This window comes from Ovis canadensis, chromosome 6 (genome assembly GCF_042477335.2).
Source record: "Ovis canadensis isolate MfBH-ARS-UI-01 breed Bighorn chromosome 6, ARS-UI_OviCan_v2, whole genome shotgun sequence".
In the NCBI taxonomy this organism is placed as follows: domain Eukaryota; kingdom Metazoa; phylum Chordata; class Mammalia; order Artiodactyla; family Bovidae; genus Ovis; species Ovis canadensis.
The window spans coordinates 26,806,773-26,830,030 of record NC_091250.1 but is presented as its reverse complement, the minus strand read 5'-3'; the positions used below and the strand labels follow the sequence as shown (position 1 = coordinate 26,830,030).

Here is a 23,258-nt window from a genome sequence, read left to right as displayed (position 1 = left end):
AGGCTAAAGCTATAGTTCAGTATATTTTTCCAGAGAAAATAAGACACGGGTTATACAAATGGTGAGTGGAACATTAGACAACTCTTCATTTCTTTTGTTGAAGGTGAATGATTCTATTGGATCATTCAGATCTCGATACTCATAAAAAAAAAAATTCTAACATTGTTTTGTGACCTTGGCCGCACAAAGTTACCAAAGAAAGAATGTGTAATCTAATTGTTTGTTTAAACTCAGATATGTAAGAATTTTCGTTTAGGACTAACAAGATAGGAAAAAGGAAAGAATAAACCAAATAGGAAGGGAAATTTTAGATTTACTGCTATGGGAATTTCTGCATGCATAAAACATCGAAAAGGTTTGCATTTTTGTTGCTCAGCAGATGTTTTAGAAGGATGAAGCATAATTGACTAGGATGTAAAGTTAATTAGTTGCAGAATATTTTGTTGCCCTGGGCCCATTCCTATAATACCAATGCACCTGCAATTTGCTTCTGCACATATGTGAACTCATTTAGGGGGAGAGGGAAATTTTCTTCACAGTTCCCTGCCCAATCTATTATTAGAGACCTGATCCTCACAGTCCAGGTTGTCCTAGTACATGTTATCAATTAAAATTAAATACATCACTGGTTACATGGATAAAAGGAAGACAGAGTCATTTCCAACCTGGACATTTCCAATCTGTGTCTTGCCTATCATAGGCCTTTTTTGGTTTTATTAATTTCCCAAGAGGAAGAACAATTTGGCATGCCGTGCAAAATGAAATGGGGGAGGCAGCATAACGGTGCCCCTAAACAGCATCTTCTGTCTCAGGATGAGAATGTTTAACTGCATTAAGGTAAAATACAGCTTTGGCAACCAAGTTAAGATATTTATACACACTGAGAGCATCTCCTCTGCTCTCGGGTGTGCAGAGGTCTCAGGACGGGCTCCCGTCTCTCTCACTCTCCAAACAGTTGTTATGAATCAGAGCTTAATATGATCTGAGGAAGGAGAGCCATCCAGACTATTGAAAGTCATTCTTTTATATAGGGTTGTTAAAACCTTGAATCCACATTATTTTACTGTGCTGGTATCATTTATTGCATTGACAATGTTATAAACACGGAGTCTAACAAAGGGCATTTATTCTTGCTAAGTTATATCAATTCCTTGTTTTATGGTTTGGTTTAGCAGGCGTGAAATTGTGAAATTAAGATGCAAAGGCTTTCTCAAATAACTGTTAGATAACTTTGAGGACATGAATTGGTTGCCACAAGACTTCTTTTATTACACTGAACATCACTGTAGTTATTAATTTTTGTGATGTGTGAGACATATTAAAAACCATATATTCTGTACTTGTTTGTAATCTCTTCTTTAAAAGTATGATTTTATAGGTTTATTGAACCGTAAGGAACTATTTGTAGTAAACAGGCTAAAACCATTCCCTGAACTACTGCAGGGAGAAAGGGGAGGCCATGCTGACACCAATGACTCTTCATGTAAGTGTATTAGAGGACGCTCTGTCTACTTAATCAACAGGGGCCATGCGTGTGTTGTTATTTCCATATGTAGGGAAAAACTTCATTAGGTGTGTTTTAGTGGATAAGGAAAAACCCAATCTTATTACTGCTTTTCCTGCCCCTCCATTACCCTTTCTAACTGTCTAATTGCTGATTCTAATCTGGTGTGAACTGGGAAATTATATAATCAGGCTTGTAAAATTTTGCCTAAAACGTAATAGGCTTTATATCAGGCCTTGTGAAGGAGTCAAGTACATGACCTTTTAAATGTATATTTTGACAGCTTGGAGGTTTTGTTTTTGTTTGTTATTTTGCCTCTTTCCTTTTTTTGTTCCATTTTTAAGTACCCGAAGTATACGATGTTATTTCCCAAGCTGACTGCAACCATAACCCTTCCCCACCTCTGCCCTTGCCCCTCCCCAGCAATAGGAGGAGGCTCCTTTCCATCCCCGTGGATTTGGACTGGCTCTAGTGACTTGCTTGCAATCAACAGAATATGGTGTAAGTGATGCTGCGTGACTTGCAAGGCTAGGTCAGAGAAGGCCTTGAACCGTGTTCCCTCCACATCTCATTCCCTCTCAGAACACACAGTCACTACCAGGAGGTGAGAGTGGTAAAGAACCTGCCTGCCAATGCAGGGGACCTAAGAGACTCAGATTTGATCCCAGGGGACCTAAGATCCCCTGGAGGAGGGCATGGCTACCCACACTTGTATTCTTGCCTGGAGAATCCCATGGACAGAGGGGCCTGGTGGGCTATAGTCCATGGGGTTCCAAGGAGTTGATTGTGACTGAAGTGACTTAGGATGCTCACTGCAAGAAAGCCACCCAGAGAGATCTCGTCCCATTGAGCTCAGCTTTGAGCCATCCAGTCTAAGAGCCAAAGACATGAGTGAAGAAGCCTCCAGAAAACTCCAGTCTCCAGCCATTCAAGTCATACCTAGATATTCATGTCTTCCCAGATACGGTCCCAGGTATTTTGAGCAAAGACAAGTTGTCTTGGCTATGTCCTGTCTAAATTCCCAGCCCACAGAATCCACGAACATAATAAAATGGCTATGGTTACATGCTGGTAGGTTTGGGGAGGTTTACTGTACAATAATAGGCCACTGCAATGTTATACATGATTATATTTTGTCATACACAATGTAATAAATACAGAGTAAAACATGAATGTCTCCCTTTCCCAGTTCTGCCTGAAATACTACTCATTTTCATAGGGCTAACTGTGGCCATCAACATTTTATTTCTAATGCGCAAAGTACTTGGGGATAAAGATCATCTGTTTCGCCTCTGTAACCTCCATTCCTAGGACACTTTCTGCACAGAGTAGGCATGTAAGACATTTACATAAACTTGTGTTGGGAAAGAGCTCACAAAAAGGGAAATTTGTGATATATAAAGTGGCTAAAATGTGTTCTCTAGGCATATTCTTATGCCAATAAAATATCCTGGTATTTGAAAGGGATGTACTAATGAATAATGAGGACATTCCTTTGACTGCTTTTTAAATTCATAGCTAGTATTAATGATGCTATATACACACCTACCAGTGATAATTTATGATGGCAAATAATGGAAATGAAATCAAGCATGAGAATAGACTCACGTTAGTGCTTCAGAGTAATTATAATGAAGTGTAACTCCCAGAAACTTCTGGACTTCATCCATCACAGTAGCTGGGTCAGATCTTAGATGCTGTCCATCAATAATTAGCAACTGTAGAGTCAAAAATAGTCACTCTATGAAGAACAAAACTATATTAGGTAGACTGATCTGCCTCCCTTGACCTGGTAGGATGTTAATCAATTAGATCAGTGTGAATAGAAAGGAAATACGCACTCTTTAGCATACATATGCATATTTACTATTCTGATGTCCTTCCAAATAAAACAACAAAGTTTGCCAAAGGCATTATTCATAACCCTTAACTAACGTGATTGTAAATCAGAAATAGACATTGACACTTTCTTGATTCAGTAGTGCAGCAGAAACACGATTTTCCATCTGTTCTGTAATCGGGTAATTATCCAAACTATGAAATCCCATGAGTTAATTTTAGAGTGAAGGGCTTAGAAATAATGGGCATACAAATGAAAATTACCCATCTATTCTCCTTACAAACCATGGCAGAGAACTCAGGTTTTGGTTGTGAGCCGAACTGGAATGAAGAAGATAAAGGATGTGGACACTTTCCTCAAATCCTTATTTCCTGTTCTATCCCAGGTTCTTAGAGCTTTTACAGTACTTTCTATTTTGACAGTCTTATCCATGACCTTCTTTTCACATAAGAGTTCCACGTGATCGGTGATGCATGGGTATTTGCACACGGTGTTCAATATATGTTCCATTTAACTGGCGGTTCTGGTATTGGTTACTGCCTACGAAGCACGTGAAGCCTCCTGTGTGAGGACAAGATCCTAAGAACGTGTTTCATAGTCACTTAACATTGTAATACTACCGCTGCCTTTAGAAACGTAAAAATCCACATTTCTTCCTTAGGTCTGATCATCTCTGATGATAAATTGCTGTCTGTGGCAATGTTAATTTATATTTTCTGTTTGTCAGTGCAACACTATCATGATACAATAAACAGAAGAAATTCATTTCAAGACATTACCTGAGAAGTAGCAAAGTAAGTGAGCCATCTTTCTATGTGGACTGCATACCAGCCAGGTATGAGACATCTCCTCTGCAAAGTTTTCAGGTCAGATGGGGCCCAATGTCCTGTTGTGATAACTTCATAGAAATTAAACCTCAGGGCAGCTGGATCTTCATGTGATCTTTGGTGCTTTAACAAGAAAGTCAATCGTACAATCAATCTTTATGCCTGCAAACGTATGTGTGCCTGTATGTGTTTGATGTGTGGATGAGTGTGGGTGTCTTTTATTCCAGAAAGGTAATGAGAAATGATTACTTGATTTTAGAATGATAAACAGGTGAAAAGTACATGCTGTATTGAAACCTAGGCATTGGCATATGGCTTCTATAGAGTATAAGCCTTCTATACATATCAAGTGGCATTCACATAAGCCTGTAGCTGTCTTCTCATATAAAATATTTAGGTGCAAGACAAGAGACAGAGTACAAGGATTTTCTCCATGGATCTGATTAGAAGTGAAAAGATGTCAGGGACCAGGTGAATCAAACCTGATGAAAAGAGACTTCAACTGGCGGGGGTTGGCTGCCACATTACTGTGCTCTTGTTTCGTTACAGCCGCTCTGTCAGGGTCTGACAATTCCCCAATATCCCTGTGTGGCAGGTGCCATGTGTACAGAGAAGGCAGGTATCTATAACAGTTGTTTAGGTGTCACATTCATGTTGATGTTGCCCAAGGCACCTTGCTTTTTCCCTCCCAAGGGCTTCTACCTAACTGCTAATTCCTAAATACGAATTCACTAGCCTGCTTTTTAGTATCAGATCCTCTGAGTCTTTCACAGCCAACCATCATTGGTCAAGTTCAAAAGCCCAACACAAGTCAATATAATGTCATAAGCATTTATCAAGATCCTTGCCAGAACAAAGAACTGCAATAGATTATAGAGATAAAAAGATATAGGTAAGACAAAACACTATCTTCAAAGAAATAAAAACCTTACATGGAAAGCAACAAATCAACAGATTGTGATAAAGTCGTATGTATGATAGAGGTATAAGTTTTTTGCTGTGATAGCCAGACCAATAAGCGATCAGTTCTGAATGAAATGTGAAGGTATTTTTTAATGATTCAAGCTTTTGAGCTAAAATGTAGCGAGAAAGATTTTGATAAGCAGAAAAAAAATAAATGTGGAAACTGAAGAACTTTAAAGTAAATCTGAGTGAAGATGAATGAGGTGTGTGGGAATGGACAAATTGCTTTTGCAAGATATCTCAAAGTGAACTTAAAGAAAATTTACTACAGGATAAGTTTGGAAGTATATTGCAGCCTAATAGAACTACGTAATAGTAGGAGAAGGCAATGGCAACCCACTCCAGTACTCTTGCCTGGCAAATCCCATGGACGGAGGAGCCTGGTAGGCTGCAGTCCATGGGGTTGCTAGGAGTCTGACACGACTGAGCGACTCCACTTTCAGTTTTCACTCTCATGCATTGGAGAAGGAAATGGCACCCCACTCCAGTACTCTTGCTTGGAAAATCCCATGGACAGAGGAGCCTAGAAGACTGCGGTCCATGGGGTTGCTGAGGGTTGGACACGAATGATTGACTTCTTTTTCACTTTTCACTTTGATGCATTGGGAAGGAAATGGCAGCCCACTGCAGTGTTCTTGCCTGGAGAATCCCAGGGACAGGGTAGCCTGGTGGGCTGCCGTCTATGGGGTCTCACAGAGTTGGACACGACTGAAGTGTCTTAGCAGCAGCAGCAGCAGGCCCTATATTGCAGAAGGAAATGGCACCCCACTCCAGTACTCTTGCCTGGAAAATCTCATGGATGGAAGAGCCTGGTAGGCTGCAATACATGGGGTGGCACAGAGTTGGACACGACTGAGGGACTTCACTTTCACTTTCCTGGATTGGAGAAGGAAATGGCAACCCACTCCAGTGTTCTTGCCTGGAGAATCCCAGAGACGGGAGAGCCTGGTGGGCTGCCATCTATGAGGTCACACAGAGTTGGACACGACTGAAGCGACTTAGCAGCACCAGCAGCAGCAGGCCTTATATAACCAACCTAGATAGCATATTCAAAAACAGAGACATTACTTTGCCAACAAACGTCCGTCTAGTCAAGGCTATGGTTTTCCCAGTGGTTATGTATAGATGTGAGAGTTGGACTGTGAAGAAGGCTGAGCACCGAAGAATTGATGCTTTTGAACTGTGGTGTTGGAGAAGACTCTTGAGAGTCCCTTGGACTGCAAGGAGATCCAACCAGTCCATTCTGAAGGAGATCAGCCCTGGGATTTCTTTGGAAGGAATGATGCTAAAGCTGAAACTCCAGTACTTTGGCCACCTCATGAGAAGTGTTGACTCATTGGAAAAGACCCTGATGCTGGGAGGGATTGGGGGCAGGAGGAGAAGGGGACGACAGAAGATGAGATGGCTGGATGGCATCACTGACTCGATGGATGTGATTTTGAGTACACTCTGGGAGTTGGTGATGGACAGGGAGGCCTGGCGTGCTGCAATTCATGGCGTCGCAAATAGTCGGACACGACTGAGCAACTGAACTGAACTGAGCTGAGGCCCTATGTATGTTAGAAATAAAAACTACTAAGAAAGTAAAGATGATTAACTGATAGGTGGTTAAAGAGTAACTAGTGAGTGGTAGTGGAGAAGGAAATGGCAACCCATTGCAGTGTTCTTGCCTGGAGAATCCCAGGGACAGAGGAGCCTGGTGGGCTGCCCTCTATGGGGTCGGGTCGCACAGAGTCGGACACGACTGAAGTGACTTAGCAGCAGCAGCAGCAGCAGCAGCAATGAGTGGTAGATGAGTAGAAATAAAACTTTAGAACCTCTCTCATAATTGTATATTTATTGACCTTCTCTGTAAATGCTACATACATAGAGACTACATAATATATTTACTTAATATAAGATGTAGAAACAACATAACTTGAATAAATATAAATATACTCTGTGCATTATTAATAAAGTAATGCTAACATTTTTACTTCACACTGTGATAATATGGAATTGTACTTATTCTGCTTTATATTGACTTACACCAGTCTAGCATCAACTTTTTTTTATATTCATGCAACGAAAAAGATTAGCATAAAAATATGACCAGAAGTCACAAAAGAACTGGAAAAAATAGCACTGCAGGCCCATTATAAAAATGTGGAGTAGAAATTATAGTGGCAGGTGACATTTGTAGGAGTTTCTGAATTATACCTGTCAAGCTTCAGATTTATGGTACTTACTGAAGAGAGGGGACTGGCTAAGTAATAGGTTGCATTATTTTGAAATGTACAGTGGTCTGGGAAACCTACTCTTAGCAATATAGCAGTAAAAAGTATTATCAGAAAAAATTATTCCTTTCAAATGTGCATGTTCAAAGAATTTACTTGAAAAAAGAGGCATAGTTTCTCTCTTTTTAAAAAATGGTTGAATCCATGTGGAAAAAAAAAAGACTCATATAAATCTGCTCTGAGTAGTGATTGTGCTTTCTGCCAGGAAAATGTGCAATAATTTGCCCCATGTATTCACATTCAAAATGTTTCATTAAGGCTTACTATCTCAGTATTCTAGGCACAATTAAAAAAAATTATCTTGCTTTGCAACATGAATTTTGATAAAGTGAGAAAGACACATTTTTGTATCTTGAGGAAGTCACTGACTCATAGACTCTACTAATAATTTCTGGATTTTGCTCCCAAGACAAGTGTTCCACTTTAGTCCCCAACCTCTTGCAATCTCAGTTTGCAGAACCATATTTTTCTGTCCATTGCTATTTATTCTCAGCAACATATGTTTATTGAAGAAATTTTGAAAGGACAAGAGAAAAAAGGAAAAATAAAAATTACATGTTATTTAAAAATGTTATTAAATGTTTTCTTTTAATCTTCTTTATTTTGGCATTAATTTATGTATACCTTCATATTCATTGTTTTTAGTACATAGATTGTTATCACCATACACTCAACAGCATCAACTTTAATTAGGTGTTCATTGCAGTAAGCAATTTTACATTTCTCTGGTCAAGTTTATCTCATTCCTGTACGAAGAATTCACACCCTCTCTTTTTCCTCCTCAAACTACTGCCTCTCAAATTATCCCTCTCTTTTTCCTAGGTTAATTCATTCTCAACTTTCTAAAATAAAAGAGACAATCATAGTCACTTTAATGTCTCTATCCCAGACCTCCAAATTTACCAGCATGTACATTTATATACTTGTCCTCCCTTAAGTTTCAGCACAGGGGTTCTTAATAGAAACCCACTGATAGAATTCAGAGGACCTTAGAAATTGGATCTGTAAAAAAAAAAAAAGATGCCTCTTTATTTTTAGTAACTTTTAAATAAAATTTAGTAGTTATTGTACCTGTAATTTTACCACCAATAATCAATTCTTTTATATCACATTATAGGTCTTTCAGTTCTATCAAAAGTTGTTTATGCTCATCATTGCTTCAAACAGTAGCATTATCCCCAACATTAGATCTTGCCATTTAATGATGTTACTTTTAAAAGCAGCAAATTTGATAATTATACTTCTGATATATTGGTATACACCGATTTGATAATTATACTTCTATATACTTTTTTCCTTTTTAATATTATATATTTAAAGCTTTGAAAATATGTTTCTGGAATGGGGCACATAGACTCATCTGACAGCCAGAATGGACCCAGCACAAGGAAAGTGAGACTCTGTAAAGGGAGTGCTGTCTCCCATCCAAGCTGATTCCTGCCCTTGTGGCTCAGTTGGTAAAGAACCTGCCTTCAGGCTTACTTCACTCTGTATAATCGGCTCCACTTTCATCCACCTCACACATATATATGGAATTTAGAAAGATGGTAACGATAACCCTGTATGCGAGACAGCAAAAGAGACACAGACGTATAGAACAGTCTTTTGGACTCTGTGGGAAAGGGAGAGGGTGGAATGATTTGGGAGAATGGCATTGAAACATGTGTAATATCATATAAGAAATGAATCGCCAGTCTAGGTTCGATGCAGGATACAGGATGCTTGGGGCTGGTGCACTGGGATGACCCAGAGAGATGGTATGGGGAGGGAGGTAGGAGGGGGTTCAGGATTGGGAACACATGTACACCCATGGAGGATTCATGTTGATGTATGGCAAAACCAATACAGTATTGTAAAGTAAAAGAAAAAAAAAAAAAAAGAACCTGCTTTCAGTGTAGACCTGGGTCCGATCCCTGGGTTGGGAAGATCCCCTGGAGAAGGGAAAGGCTACCCACTCCAGTATTCTGGCCTGGAGAATTGCATGCGTCCATGAGGCCGCAAAGAGTTGGACACGACTGAGCGACTTTCACTTCACTTCACTTCACCCTTGTGATATGGAAGTTCTGATCCTCCCAGGGTTGATTTCCCATTTTCCCCTGGGGGGCCTTTAACAGCCCTGTTTCTTTGAAAGTTTCTCATTATTACTCAAATCGCCACCACAGAAAACACCTTCCTTGACCCATCCAGACTGCTGTGCATGGATTCTTGTTTGTTAAAGGTTTTGCTTCTTCCCCTGTCTTTGGACTGAGTGAAAATACTTCAGGCCTTATCTTGCCTGATTGTCTGGTTTCTCAGCAGCTGTTTGATCCCTCATGTGGTTGTGCTCTTTTCCTGGTATTTGGTGTCATGACACCACCGGACTTTTTCTTCGGCTCCTCTGGCTGCCTCATTCTGTTCTATACTTTTCTCCTCTAAACATTTTCCTTACATGATTTCACCATGTTTTATGGCATTTGTCCTCTCAGTCGCAAATTTCTGCTCCTGCTCAGACCTCTCCCCAGAGCGCCAGCGACCTCTACTATTGCTTTTGGTGTGACAGTGGTTCCGTAAGCTCCCGATCTCCATGTCTCTTCTTTAGCCTTCCCCATCCCCACACAATGCCTGTATCCTTTTTCAGGCCTTTTTCATGGGAATTTATGGTTACCATCTAGTTGCCCAGACTGGAAATTTGAGTTATTCTTGATACTGTTTTATAACCAGGTTCTATTGATTTTAATCTCTAAAGATTTCTTGATACTTTATGCCTCACCTAGTTTCTACTTCCTATTTTTGTCCTCGTTACTGCCATTTCTCAGCAGGTCTATTGCTACAGCCTCTAATTGATTTTTCTGAGTGGTCATTTCTTCCACTCCAATCCATTCTTCAAAGATCAGATAGTGTCATGTTTTCTAAAAGAAATTCTGGTAGTTACACACTGGCTTAACACTTTTAAATGGCTTTTGATCACTCAGGGCTTCCCTGATAGCTCAGTTGGTAAAGAATCCACCTGCAATGCAGGAGACCCCGGTTGGATTCTTGGGTTGGGAAATTCTGCTGAAGAAGGGATAGGCTACCCACTCCAGTATTCTTGGGCTTCCTTCGTGCCTCAGTTGGTAAAGAATCCGCCTGCAATGTGAAAGACATGGGTTCAATCCCTGGTTTGGGAAGATCCCCTGGAGAAGGGAAAGGCTATCCACTCCAGCATTTTGGCCTGGAGAATTCCATGGACTTGTATAGTCCATGGGGTTGGAAAGAGTTGGACATGGCTGAGTGACTTTCACTTTCACCCCACTTCGATTGCTCAAGGAAAGGTGGCCACTTGGTCTCCCACTTGGCTTCCAGCTCCCATGTGCCTCTCAGGCTCATCTCCTGCAAATCTCCTCCTTGGCTTTGCTTTCTAATCACATGGACCTTTTTTTTAGTTCTTTAGCTATGCTGTGGTTCTTTGTACCCAGTGGACTACACATAGTCTCCCTCTCATCCAGTCTCCCTCTGCCTCACTCAGTTAATACCTACTTGTCCTTCAGTTTTAAGTCTAAAGTTTATTTCTCCAGAGTGCTCTTATAGCACTTTCCATGCTTCCTCACAGTGCTTTCAAAATTTCTAATTAGATATATACTTATTGGATCAATATCTATTAGGACTTCCCTGTAACTCAGATGGTTAAGAATCTGCCTGCATTGCAGGGGACCTGGGTTCGATCCCTGGGTTGAGAAGATCCTCTGGAGAAGGGAATGGCAACGCACTCCACTATTCTTGCCTGGAGTATCCCATGGACAGAGGAGCCTGGCAGGCTACAGTCTGTGGGGTCACAAGTGTCAGACAGGACTGATCGACTAAAACTACTATTCACATATTAGAATGAACACAATGTTTTAATTATCATTCTATGGATTTAAACCAGCATTAAATGCTGAAGAACACTCCATTTTGGTGTGACACAATTCTATAGGGGAGGTAAGGTAAGGTGAAGTCGCTCAGTTGTGCCCGACTCTTTGCGACCCCACGGACTGTAGCCTACCAGGCTCCTGCCTCCATGGGATTCTCCAGGCAAGAGTACTGGAATGGGTTGCCATTTCCTTCTCCAGGGGATCTTCCCAACCCAGGGATCGAACCTGGGTCTACCACATTCCAGGCAGACGCTTTAACCTCTGAGCCATCAGGGAATTGTTGGATATTTACTTTTCCTTTTGTTATTGTTATTATGATTAGTACCCTGATGAATAAAAAAGGATATATATATTTAATCCTTTTGAGGTTTTCTTATGGCTGCTTCCAGAAGAGGAATCGTACCACCAAAGTATCTTTACAAACTGTTTGATAACTGTCATCAGTTTTCAAAAAATATCTCCATATACATCCTTCTATTGGAATGTTTGAGCATCTTTATTGTGACACCCTTGTCAGCAGAGAGAATAAGGGTGACAGGATGCTAGGATGATATTTATGAGTACCATTTTGATTTTATATTTTGTTGATAAATAATTGGGTTGACCATTTTTACACAGAAACTGTGCAGCTGGATTTGTGTATGTGTTTGTAAATCATATATCTATGTCTTTTGTTTATTTGCTCATTTTTCTACTATTTATTTATTTTTAACAATTTGCAGGAACTTTTTTTTTCCCTATAAATTAAGGGAACTAAGCCCTTTACCGTGTATTGCTAAAGATGGTCTACTTGGATACTTAAGTTTGTTAATTATGACAGACCAACATTTTATGTGTTTACATGGTTCAATCTCTTAATGTTTTGATTTTTTTTATTATGTTATGCTGGAAATTCCTTGCCCAAATTGATATAAATTAGATATTAGATCTTATTTCTCATAGTTTTTGCTTGTTTGTACAGCTCTTTTAACGTTAGACTGTTGAATACATCTGGACTTTAGTAATTCACCATTGCTTACATTCAAGTTATGACCAAATGCTTTTAACCATATTTTTTCTGCTTCATACCTGGTACCAAGAGTATGCCCTATCCGAAGGGTCAATGAGGATGGTGATGATCTTGGCTTTGGGGACCAGAGATGCAGCTCGTTTGGGAGCCTCTTCTGAATGGAAGTAATTAGCACTCTTTTCAAATAGAAAGTCACTTGTAATGTTGGATGGAGTAGGAAAAAAGTCCATATACCTGAAGGCAGAGAAAGACAATTAATTAATTTGAGGTCTAATTGTTTCCTACCATACTATGGATAGGAGAGGGCTTCCCTGGTGGTGCAGAGGTTAAAGCATTTGCCTGCAATGTGGGAGACCTGGGTTCAATTCCTGGGTTGGGAAGATCCCCTGGAGAAGGAAATGGCAACCCACTCCAGTATTCTTGCCTGGAGAATCCCATGGACGGAGGAGCTTGGTGGGCTACAGTCCACGGGTCGCAAAGAGTCGGACATAACTGAGCGATATTTAAACATTTTTACATCCATTTATATACATTTTTAATTATTGATGTTATAATAGTTAAAATAGAGACTATTCTGTACACTCTGAAAGTGAAAACAACCCCAGGTATTACTGTTCTAATCGGCTATTTAGGACAGGCAAAAGAGTGAGATGGAATGGGTAGGTTGCTAAGTAACGGAGGGAAAATTCTTTAGATTTGGGTTGATGTTCTGTGCTATTGAAAGCCAAATCTAAAGAAGTTAAGTTTACCCTTGGCAAACAGCAAATTACACCATATTGCCTAGTAAATATTTTAAAATAGTAAATTTATGTTTGCACACTTGAATGCTAAATTCTTAAATTGAGATTAAAGTGCACAAAAGAGGAAAATATGTAAGTCAGAATAGCTATAAAATACTAGGCAGATTAAGGCATAGTTGCTTTCCTCCTTTTTAACTTCTGCATAATTTGTAGTGTGTATAGCAATGTGAACACATTATAGTCTATCTGGAGTAATTAAGGAGATATTTCCTGCCAGTTGATCCTGTGGAGCCTCGGCAGGTTCACCCCTCCATATGCTGTAGGAACAGTCCTCCTTGTGTAGCTTATAGATTCAATATGTTCAGAGGTTAATTCAGTGCAAGGCATTAATTATGTGCGTAACCCTCCTTACAGCTCACCACTTCTCTAACCCTCAAATGTTCTAGAAATAAATAATGAGAGCAATTAAGAATTCATATAAGATACTTATTTTCCTCTTTGACATTTGTTATTATGTTTCCCAAATGTGAAGTGGTGAAAAGTCTCATCTATATTCCTGCTTAACAATTCGCATTCCATTTGAGCTCACAGATAAGAGGAAATTGCTGCTCTGCCTTCAGTAACTTGCATGCAATTTCCAAATTCATTTAGTCTTTTTAAATAAGACAAAATAGTGCTATCCTAGGTACAGAGTGGACATGTCGATACTCATAACGGGAACTCAAATCTGCTCACCACCATTGCCTTGGCCCCTCTCTCATCCTAGTTGCGTCTTAAAAGAATGAGCTTTTCATGAGGACAGATTCACATGTGATGTTGACATAACATTATATGCTATGTTAAGTTGTTTAGTCGTGTCCAACTCTTTGTGACACTTTGGACTGGAGCCCACCAGGCTCCTCTGTCCATGGGATTTTTCAGGCAAGAATACTGGAGTGGGTTGCCGTGCCTTTCTCCAGGGGATTATCTTGACCCAGGGATCCAACCCACTTCTTGGTCTCTGCATTGCAGACGGATTCCTTACTCACTGAGCTATCAGTACATGCTAGCCAGGTATGCAGTGAGGGGAGTTTACCTCAGGGGAAATTTGCCTTATATACTTGGAATTTGGAAATCAGGGCCATATTTTCCTTAGAAAATTGGGACATGGCTGGAAAAAAAAACCAGAGTGAACATCAGTTATAGTATCATGTTTATTCCATTTTAGTTTAGGGATAATATTGTGATTTTAAAATTTTCATAACTTATTAAGTACAAAGTAATTTTCCTCTTACGCACTTGTGTGACTAGCATTAATATGGTTTTAGAAATGCTCTGGTATTTGCATGACAAATATCAGCTTAGATTATAATACAACATTTACCATCTATGTGTTTAATGAAGATACAAGTCACAGAGTATAAAAGAAAACAACCTTTTGATTTATTTGTTTTCTCAGGCATTGCTGTGAAGACAAATTATGTATTTAGTAGAAAAAAAAAACAACTCTAGACTCAGTGAAATAATAATATGCTTAAGGAGAATTTTAAATATCCTTATGAATAATTCTGATGAAAATATTCCATAATCCTCTTTATTCAATCATATTAATTTACCAGAAAAATATTATCATTATTGCACTGTCCAAATCAAATTATAGGCAACACTGATTAAACATATCATCATTATAAATTAATTTTTAATTCACTATGGTAGAATTAAACATAACACATTTATTCTGTAATTATGTAGATGCCTTGCATACGCCTATAATTGCTCATCTATGAATGAGCATGTGCTAATAATGGACTTTGTTTTTTGGTATTTTTCTTACCAGTCAATTCCCTTGTGGTAGTTGTTTCCATTAAAGAATTGGACTTCTTCAAATGTTTTGGGACTGGGGAGATTGCTGATGATGGAAGGGTGCATAAGAAGAAATAAATAAAGTGCTGTTGTTCCTATTACAAAAAAAAAAAGGAGACAAAATGTTATTTAGCAATAAAAGACAAGATAAATACTTTATTATTATTATGGGTGGAGGCATGCGGGATAGCATGTGGAATTGTCAAAAAGGGATTACATCCAGGCTTCCTTGCACTGCAAGTGCAGAGTGGTAACCACTGGACCACCAGGGAAGTCCTAACACAAATATTTAGCAAAAGTTTTGCTCAAAAAAGTAATATGCAAGACCAAATCATTCCAGTGTCAAAATGATTTCTTAAAAAGCAGTTAAGTGCATTTCATGTGGCAATGATTTGTGTTCTTATATTAGTCTTCATGGTTCTATTGACCTAAACATTTCGTTTAATCTGAGTACATAGTCAAAGTTAAGTAGGTTGATACAGCTAGGGGAGAAATTCAGAAACTGGGTGATTAGATTTCCCTGCTGAAGTCAGATGAGTGGCTAAAGTATCAAAGACATGCAGCACAATACCTGAAACTCAATTAATACTATGTTCAAATCAATTAAAGTTAATCAAACTATTCAACAGATGTCGACCAGTGCAACTCTGAACAAGTTACTGTAGTAATGATTGGTGATAACTTTTGATAAGAAAAACATATTTGCTGGCCTCAGTAGACTTTAAGTGTATTTGTGGATTTGAGTCAAGTAAACAGGTGAGGGAGGTACCATGATGAGAGAAGAGTAAAGTGCTTTTCCAATATAGGAGAAAATGGGTAATTTAGACTTGGGCAGTCAGGGAAGGCTTCCAGGAGGAAGCATTTTCTAAGATTGTACCTTAAAACTGTAAGTATTTCCTGAAAGGCTGAAAGAGGGGTGCAAGATTGTGGAAGACAGCCAGTTGACTGTCCTGCCCTGACAAGCCTGATAACGAGGCACTAGGCTGAACAGACTGGCTGACGTCAACCACTGAGTGGATGACATCACAGAAGGCATGAGTGTCACAGCCTAGGTTAAGGCAGAAATTGAGGGCCAGAGCAGGAAGGACCATGAAATGACTGGATCTCATAAATCAAAACTTCTCTTATGGAAAAGGTTATTTCATTTTATAACGTGGTGCACACAGGAGACTTTGTTGGATTTCCCAACCCTAGGAGAGAGTGGAATGAACTACCCGGGTGGACTGGCAGAGCAATAATGACAGCAGCTGGGGATCTGGAACAAGAGACCGCAGAGAACTGTGTAGATAAAGAAAGTAACAAGAGATCACAGGGCCCCTAGAAAGCCAGAATGGTGGCTCCTGGTGAAATGGCAGGGCAAAATTCAATAAATGCCCTTAAGGAGATTTCATTTTTTAGCAGGTTAAAAATCATCATCCAACTTCTTTGACTTGTTTGTTCCTCTTGGGAAAGCTCAAACAAGCTAAAAGCTTTATCATTTCCACATTGGTAGGTCAAATATGAAAATCTAAAGGTATAAGTTATTGTCTTTATAAATACAACCAGCAAAGAGGAAAACTAGATTTATACTTACTAACCTGGAGTGTTCTAGTAGAACTAAGAAGTAGTGATATTCAATGACAAATGATAGAAGACATGATTTTAAATTAAAATTTCAACGTAATTTTACAACATAGAAATGCTTTCTTTAGTCGTCATGCCAGTGTGAGAACAGCTGTGAGGGAGTTGGTGGAAAATTAATGAATATTTTAAATAACAAGAACAATAAGAAAATTGATATATATGAAAATACGTGCTGCATTTTTTCTCTCCCTGCACACGTGTAACTTATTGTTGCAACACAGTTTATATTACTGGAGGAAGAAAAGATTTCAACAGCCAATATCTAAGAGTCTGGAAATTTTGCCCACAACCTTTAAAATGATCTACTTGCTTGTATTACAAATATCTTCATCTAGGCCAGGCTTATATATTGTGACTGTTTGTTTTGTGTTATGGTTTGTGCACTCACTGATGAAAATGCTTCTAGTCAGAGTTGTGAATTCAAAATATAGCAAGTCAATAAAAAGTTTAATTAATCAGGACATGAGCAAAGTATATAAAGCTGTCACATGCTGAAGAAAGTATGAAATAGTCTAATTGAAAGTGTCATCTCATTGGCGAAATACTGTCACTCTCTTTTACTGCATTGTTATACACATGTCCTTTAGCACATGAGAAAATATTCCGGGGAAAAGCTGCCTAATAAGCCTAAGGTGCATCAGAAAATAAATCCAAACCATATGTATACATAAAGATTATTTGAAAACAAGCAAAGAAACAAACAAACCACACAGGTAGAATCTTTGAAGGTGATAATGACAGTGGTTCTGAAAAAAAATCAGTGCAAGGTTGATATGCAGTATAAAATAGTTTGAATGAAGCTAAAGTTTTCTTTTATAACTTAAGTCAGCAGTTGATTAGGCAAAGCCACAAAAAAAGGTAGAAATTAAAAATCAGATACCACAACTGTGACATATAAGCTCAAAGTAGTCAAAAATGTGTCTGTTGAACAACTTTAAAATTCATACTTAAAAATTTAGTCCATAAGTCTTAATTAATTAAATGAGCAACTTTAGGGTCCCTTTGAGGATCATGACATAAAGATGATCCATAGGGATGAAGAGAAATTCAATAATGAACTTGAATGGCTGTCTGAATATTTCAACAAGGCAAACTTAATCAAATACTATATGACACTGTGTCTTATGACAAAACAAACACAAAAAAACCCATAAACTGCCCAGTTGGTTAGTCTTACCTGTTTTTTGTGGCCCGATTACAAGGAATTTTGGTAAGTGGTCACAAGTTTTCTCTCTGGACCATATGTCTTTATGTCTTTTATCATCACATGGATTCTGCAAGAAGGAAGAATAATGAATCTTATCGTGTAATCAATACCTGACTCTGTTCCATAAAAACTGTCAAACCACAGAATCAAATTCTTGCCTGATACCCTTAAGCTAGGAGTTAGACCTTGTTCTGGTTCTGATTTTCAAATTGTTTCCTTCTAAAATGGCACCTTTGTTTCCTTCAAGGCTAGAACTCTGCATCCAGTCTCTTCTCAGGCTTGGCTTGGTGTTCTAACTTCTGAGATTCCACCTCACCTCTGAATTCACGTTTTACATCTGTATACCTGATCCTTAGCTTGTCTCTGCCTGGTTTGAACTCAGGTTTTCAGATATCTGTGCTCTGCCCTAATTATTCCTTCTTGTTTTCTCTAGAGGGCTGGGAAGTCATCCTTGAACTCTGGACTTGGCCAACTTTTTCTTCCCTTTTTACATTACATGCTATATTCTCTGCTGATCCAGATAATTGCATAGTTTGGCCATATTCCACAAGCAGATACCATGTAGATCATTATTTCTAGCCCCTACTTTCCTCCTAAACAATAATTTACATTGTGTGTGTGTCACTGCTGCACAGACATGGTGAGGAAATGACCCAACATAGCCACACATCCAATTTTATCCCCATCTCAACTCTCTCTTGTACCAGCCTCCATTCTGTTCAAGTAAAGAGGTCCAAATTTACCATCCAGTTCATGGCACTTGAGAATTAAGAGTCCTAAGGACTTCCCTAGTCGTTCAGTGGATAAGAATCCACCTGCCAATGCAAGAGACACTGGTTCAGTCCCCAGTCTGGGAAGATTGCACATGCCGCAGAGCACATGACCCGTGTGCCACAGCCACCAAGTCTGTACTCTGCAGCTCACGAGCTGCAACTACCAAACCCATATGCCACAGCTGCTGAAGCCTGTGTGCCCTAAAGCCTGTGCTCCACAACAAGAGATGTCACTGCAGTGAAGAGCCTGTGTGCTGCGCCAAGAGTAGCCCCCACTGGCCACAATTAGAGAAAGCCCATGCAAAGCGACAAAGACCCAGGACAGCCATAAATAAATAAATGACCTTTTAAAAAAGGGTAAATGATAGTGATGCCACTTTTAAAATATCTATTGACTGACAAAATGGTTTTATCATATTGGTAATCTAATTAATAAATATATTCAAAAATTATTTTCACAAAATTCTTTCTAAAAAACATATGTTGATCATTAAAACAATTATAATTTTACATGTATTATTCAAATTTTAAAATGGCATAAGATAATCATTTATGGTTCATATTTACATACTTAAATAATTTTTTAATCCATATCTGCTCTAATATTATGTCACCCAAGTTCCTCTGAAGAATATTTTCACTAAACCAGCCAAGTTTCAGGAGCCTATCAACTTGGTTGGTTTTTAGAGGCCCAGTGGCCTGAAGCATGTGGTGACATGCCTTTCAAAGTAAAAGGTGAGTATTGTACTTTGCAATTCCTGCTACTAAGATAGAGGGGCTTCCCTGGTGGCTCAGACAATAAAGAATCTGCCTGCCATGAAGGAGACCTGGGTTTGATCCCTGGCTTGGGAAGATCCCCTGATGGAGAGAATGGCAACTCACTCCAGTATTCTTGCCTACAGAATTCCATGGACAGAGAAACTTGGGGGACTACAGTCCATGGGATCTCAAAGAGTTGGACACGACTGAGTGAATAACACTTTCACTTTCTCTAAGATAGAAGCACAAAGCTCAATAGGCTTCTTTGGGTTTTGGACACTTGTTTTTTTGGACCTAGGAAATACTTCTCTGAGTCACCGACTGAATGATGCAGAAACCTGCTGGTTTTGAGTGGAACCCAGAACAAGAAAGAGCCCTGCAAGAGGTAAGTCTGAAGTCTAAGCAGTCCTCCCAATTGGGCCATGCATTGTGGCAGACCCTTGGTACTGTGGCCTCTGTGGTATAAAAGGACACCAAAAAGAGTTTTGTTCAGGTCCCAGAGGAGAATCACAGTGTTTACCCTTGAGGTTCTGTAGCAAATCATTCAAACAGTAGCTCCTGGTATGCTACTGGGCCCTGGAAGAGATTGTGTTTGTCATGGATTTTCAAAGTAATCATGTGGTCACAATTCACTATCATAAGTTTAATAGTGACAGAACAACCAAGTCATAAGTTCAAGTACACCCAGCAGCTATTCATTATAAGATGGAGTGATACAGCTGGAACTGATTTCAAGAAGATATGAAGACTACAAGTAAACCTTACAAGTAAGTGCCCAGACCCCACGTTACCTATCATGGTCTCACTGATGCCTCTACATCATGTCCATTAATTCAGTGATGCCATCCAACCATCTCATCCTCTGTTGCCCACTTCTTCTCCTGCCATCAGTCTTTTCCAGCATCAGGGTCTTTTCCAATGAGTAGGCTCTTTGCATCAGGTGCCAAAGCAATGGAGCTTCAGCTTCAGCATCAGTCCTTCCAATGAATGTTCACGAATGATTTCCTTTAGGATTGACTGGTTTGATCTCCTTGCTGTCCAAGGGACTCTCAAGAGTCTTCTCCAACAACACAGTTCAAAAGCATCAATTCTTCAGCACTCAGCCTTCCTTATGATCCAACACTAGCATACATACATGACTATTGAAAAAGTCGTAGCTTTGACGAGATAGACTTTTGTCAGTAAATGATGTATTTGCCTTTTAATATGCTGTCTAGAAATGTGATGATCTTTGTATTGCCCAAGAATGTACACCAGAGAGTATCCAATGTAGAAGTGCTGCACAACCCAGCAGTCAGATCATTCAGCCAGTTCCCAGCATTCTCACATGTCATTAACCTCTGTCCTCAGCCAATCCAGCTCTGAAACAATGGGTATATGAATGGAGACAAGGATCAAGACCATCCCCATGGAAAAGAAATGCAAAAAAGCAAAATGGCTGTCTGGGGAGGCCTTACAAATAGCTGTGAAAAGAAGAGAAGCGAAAAGCAAAGGAGGAAAGGAAAGATGTAAGCATCTGAATGCAGAGTTCCAAAGAATAGCAAGAAGAGATAAGAAAGCCTTTTTCAGCAATCAATGCAAAGAAATAGAGGAAAAGAACAGAATGGGAAAGACTAGAGATCTCTTCAAGAAAATCAGAGATACCAAGGGAACATTTCATGCAAAGATGGGCTCGATAAAGGACAGAAATGGTCTGGACCTAACAGAAGCAGAAGATATTAAGAAGAGGTGGCAAGAATACACGGGAGAACTGTACAAAAAAGATCTTCACGACCCAGATAATCATGATGATGTGATCACTAATCTAGAGCCAGACATCTTGGAATGTGAAGTCAAGTTGGCCTTAGAAAGCATCACTACGAACAAAGCTAGTGGAGGTGATGGAACTCCAGTTGAGCTCCTTCAAATCCTGAAAGATGATGCTGTGAAAGTGCTGCACTCAATGTGCCAGCAAATTTGGAAAACTCAGCAGTGGCCACAAGACTGGAAAACGTTAGTTTTCATTCCAATTCCAAAGAAAGGCAATGCAAAAGAATGCTCAAACTACCACACAACTGTACTCATCTCACATGCTAGTAAAGTAATGCTCAAAATTCTCCAAGCCAGGCTTCAGCAATACGTGAACTGTGAACTCCCTGATGTTGAAGCTGGTTTTAGAAAAGGTGGAAGAACCAGAGATCAAATTGCCAACATCTGCTGGATCATGGAAAAAGCAAGAGAGTTCCAGAAAAACATCTATTTCTGCTTTATTGACTATGCCAAAACCTTTAACTGTGTGGATCACAATAAACTGTGGAAAATTCTGAAAGAGATGGAATACCAGACCACCTGACCTGCCTCTTGAGAAACATATATGCAAGTTCGGAGGCAATGGTTAGAACTGGACATGGGACAACAGACTGGTTCCAAATAGGAAAAGGAGTACATGAAGGCTGTATCTTGTCACCCTGCTTATTTAACTTCTATGCAGAGTACATCATGAGAAATGTGGGACTAAAAGAAACACAAGCTAGAATCAAGATTGCCAGGAGAAATATCAATAACCTCAGATATGCAGATGACACCACGCTTATGGCAGAAAGTGAAGAGGAGCTAAAAAGCCTCTTGATGAAAGTGAAAGAGGAGAGTGAAAAAGTTGGCTTAAAGCTCAACATTCAGAAAATGAAGAATATGGCATCCTGTCCCATCACTTCATAGGAAATAGATGGGGAAACAGTAGAAACAGGGTCGGACTTTATTTTGGGGGCTCCAAAATCACTGCAGATGGTGATTGCAGCCATGAAATTAAAAGACGCTTACTCCTTGGAAGAAAAGTTATGACCAACCTAGAAAGCATATTGAAAAGCAGAGACATTACTTTGCCGACTAAGGTCCGTCTAGTCAAGGCTATGGTTTTCCTGTGGTCATGTATGGATGTGAGAGTTGGACTGTGAAGAAGGCAGAGCACCGAAGAATTGATGCGTTTGAACTGTGGTGTTGGAGAAGATTCTTGAGAGTCCCTTGGACTGCAAGGAGATCCAACCAGTCTATTCTGAAGGAGATCAACCCTGGGATTTCTTTGGAAGGAATGATGCTAAAGCTGAAGCTCCAGTACTTTGGCCACCTCATGCGAAGAGTTGACTCATTGGAAAAGACTCTGATGCTGGGAAGGATTGGAGGCAGGAGGAGAAGGGGATGACCGAGGATGAGATGGCTGGATGGCATCACTGACTCGATGGATGTGAGTCTGAGTGAACTCCGGGAGATGGTGATGGACAGGGAGGCCTGGCGTGCTGTGATTCATGGGGTCACAAAGAGTCAAACATGACTGAGCGACTGAACTGAACTGAACTGAACTGATGAATGGAGAATCTGTGAAAGCAAGTTGGAAACCATTCCTGGGCTTCCCTTCCCCAAGTCTGCTTTAGTAAGAGCCACTGCCGAGTACCTGACCTGTCATTAAGAGACCACTTATAAGTTCCAGAAACAGCACTCTTCTACCACTTGGTAGAAAATTGATTATGTTGGACACATCCATTCTGAAAAGGACAGTGACTCATTCTGATCCCAGCTGGAACATATTCAGAGTACGAATTTGCTTCTCTCAGTTTACATAGCCTTGGCCATCATCACTATGCAAGGCCTCAAGGAACGTCTAAGTTGCTGCTATGGTAGTTCACATAATATTGCTTTGGTAAAGGGGACCACTCCTGACAAAGGGAGTGTCATAGCAGGCTTCTTCCCATGGGAGTCACTGGTCTTATCATGCCTCACTATCCAGAGATGCTGACCTGACAGAGGGGAGAAAGACCACAGGAAAGAGGCAGTTGAGGTACCAGCTTTTAGATACACACCATACCTCTTAAATTAAAAGCTATTGGTTGGTTCTGTGTCTCCAAACGGTAGTATAGTTGTGTCCAGGAATTAAGGAGTGGATGTAAGAGTAGACCCATTCACCATCATTTGCAGTGGCTTACTTGGAATATTTGTGCTTTCCATCTTACAACTTTAAAGTCTGTGGTTCTAGAAGCTCTGGTTCACAAAGGA

General features: G+C 39.7%; 1 protein-coding gene across 2 annotated transcripts in view; it reads right to left on the bottom strand.

The window, feature by feature from the left end:
• Positions 1-23,258, bottom strand: part of LOC138442293 (bifunctional heparan sulfate N-deacetylase/N-sulfotransferase 4) — a 288,177-nt gene that overhangs the window by 6,090 nt on the left and 258,829 nt on the right. The window contains exons 7-11 of one of the 2 annotated variants that reach the window (XM_069593406.1): positions 17,671-17,767; positions 14,842-14,965; positions 12,348-12,522; positions 4,124-4,294; positions 3,113-3,222 (exon numbers count right to left, since the gene is read on the bottom strand). In XM_069593406.1, the coding sequence (XP_069449507.1) occupies positions 3,113-3,222; positions 4,124-4,294; positions 12,348-12,522; positions 14,842-14,965; positions 17,671-17,767 (677 nt within the window). The remainder of the gene's footprint in view (positions 1-3,112; positions 3,223-4,123; positions 4,295-12,347; positions 12,523-14,841; positions 14,966-17,670; positions 17,768-23,258) is intronic. The other variant, XM_069593407.1, reaches the window with a different exon arrangement.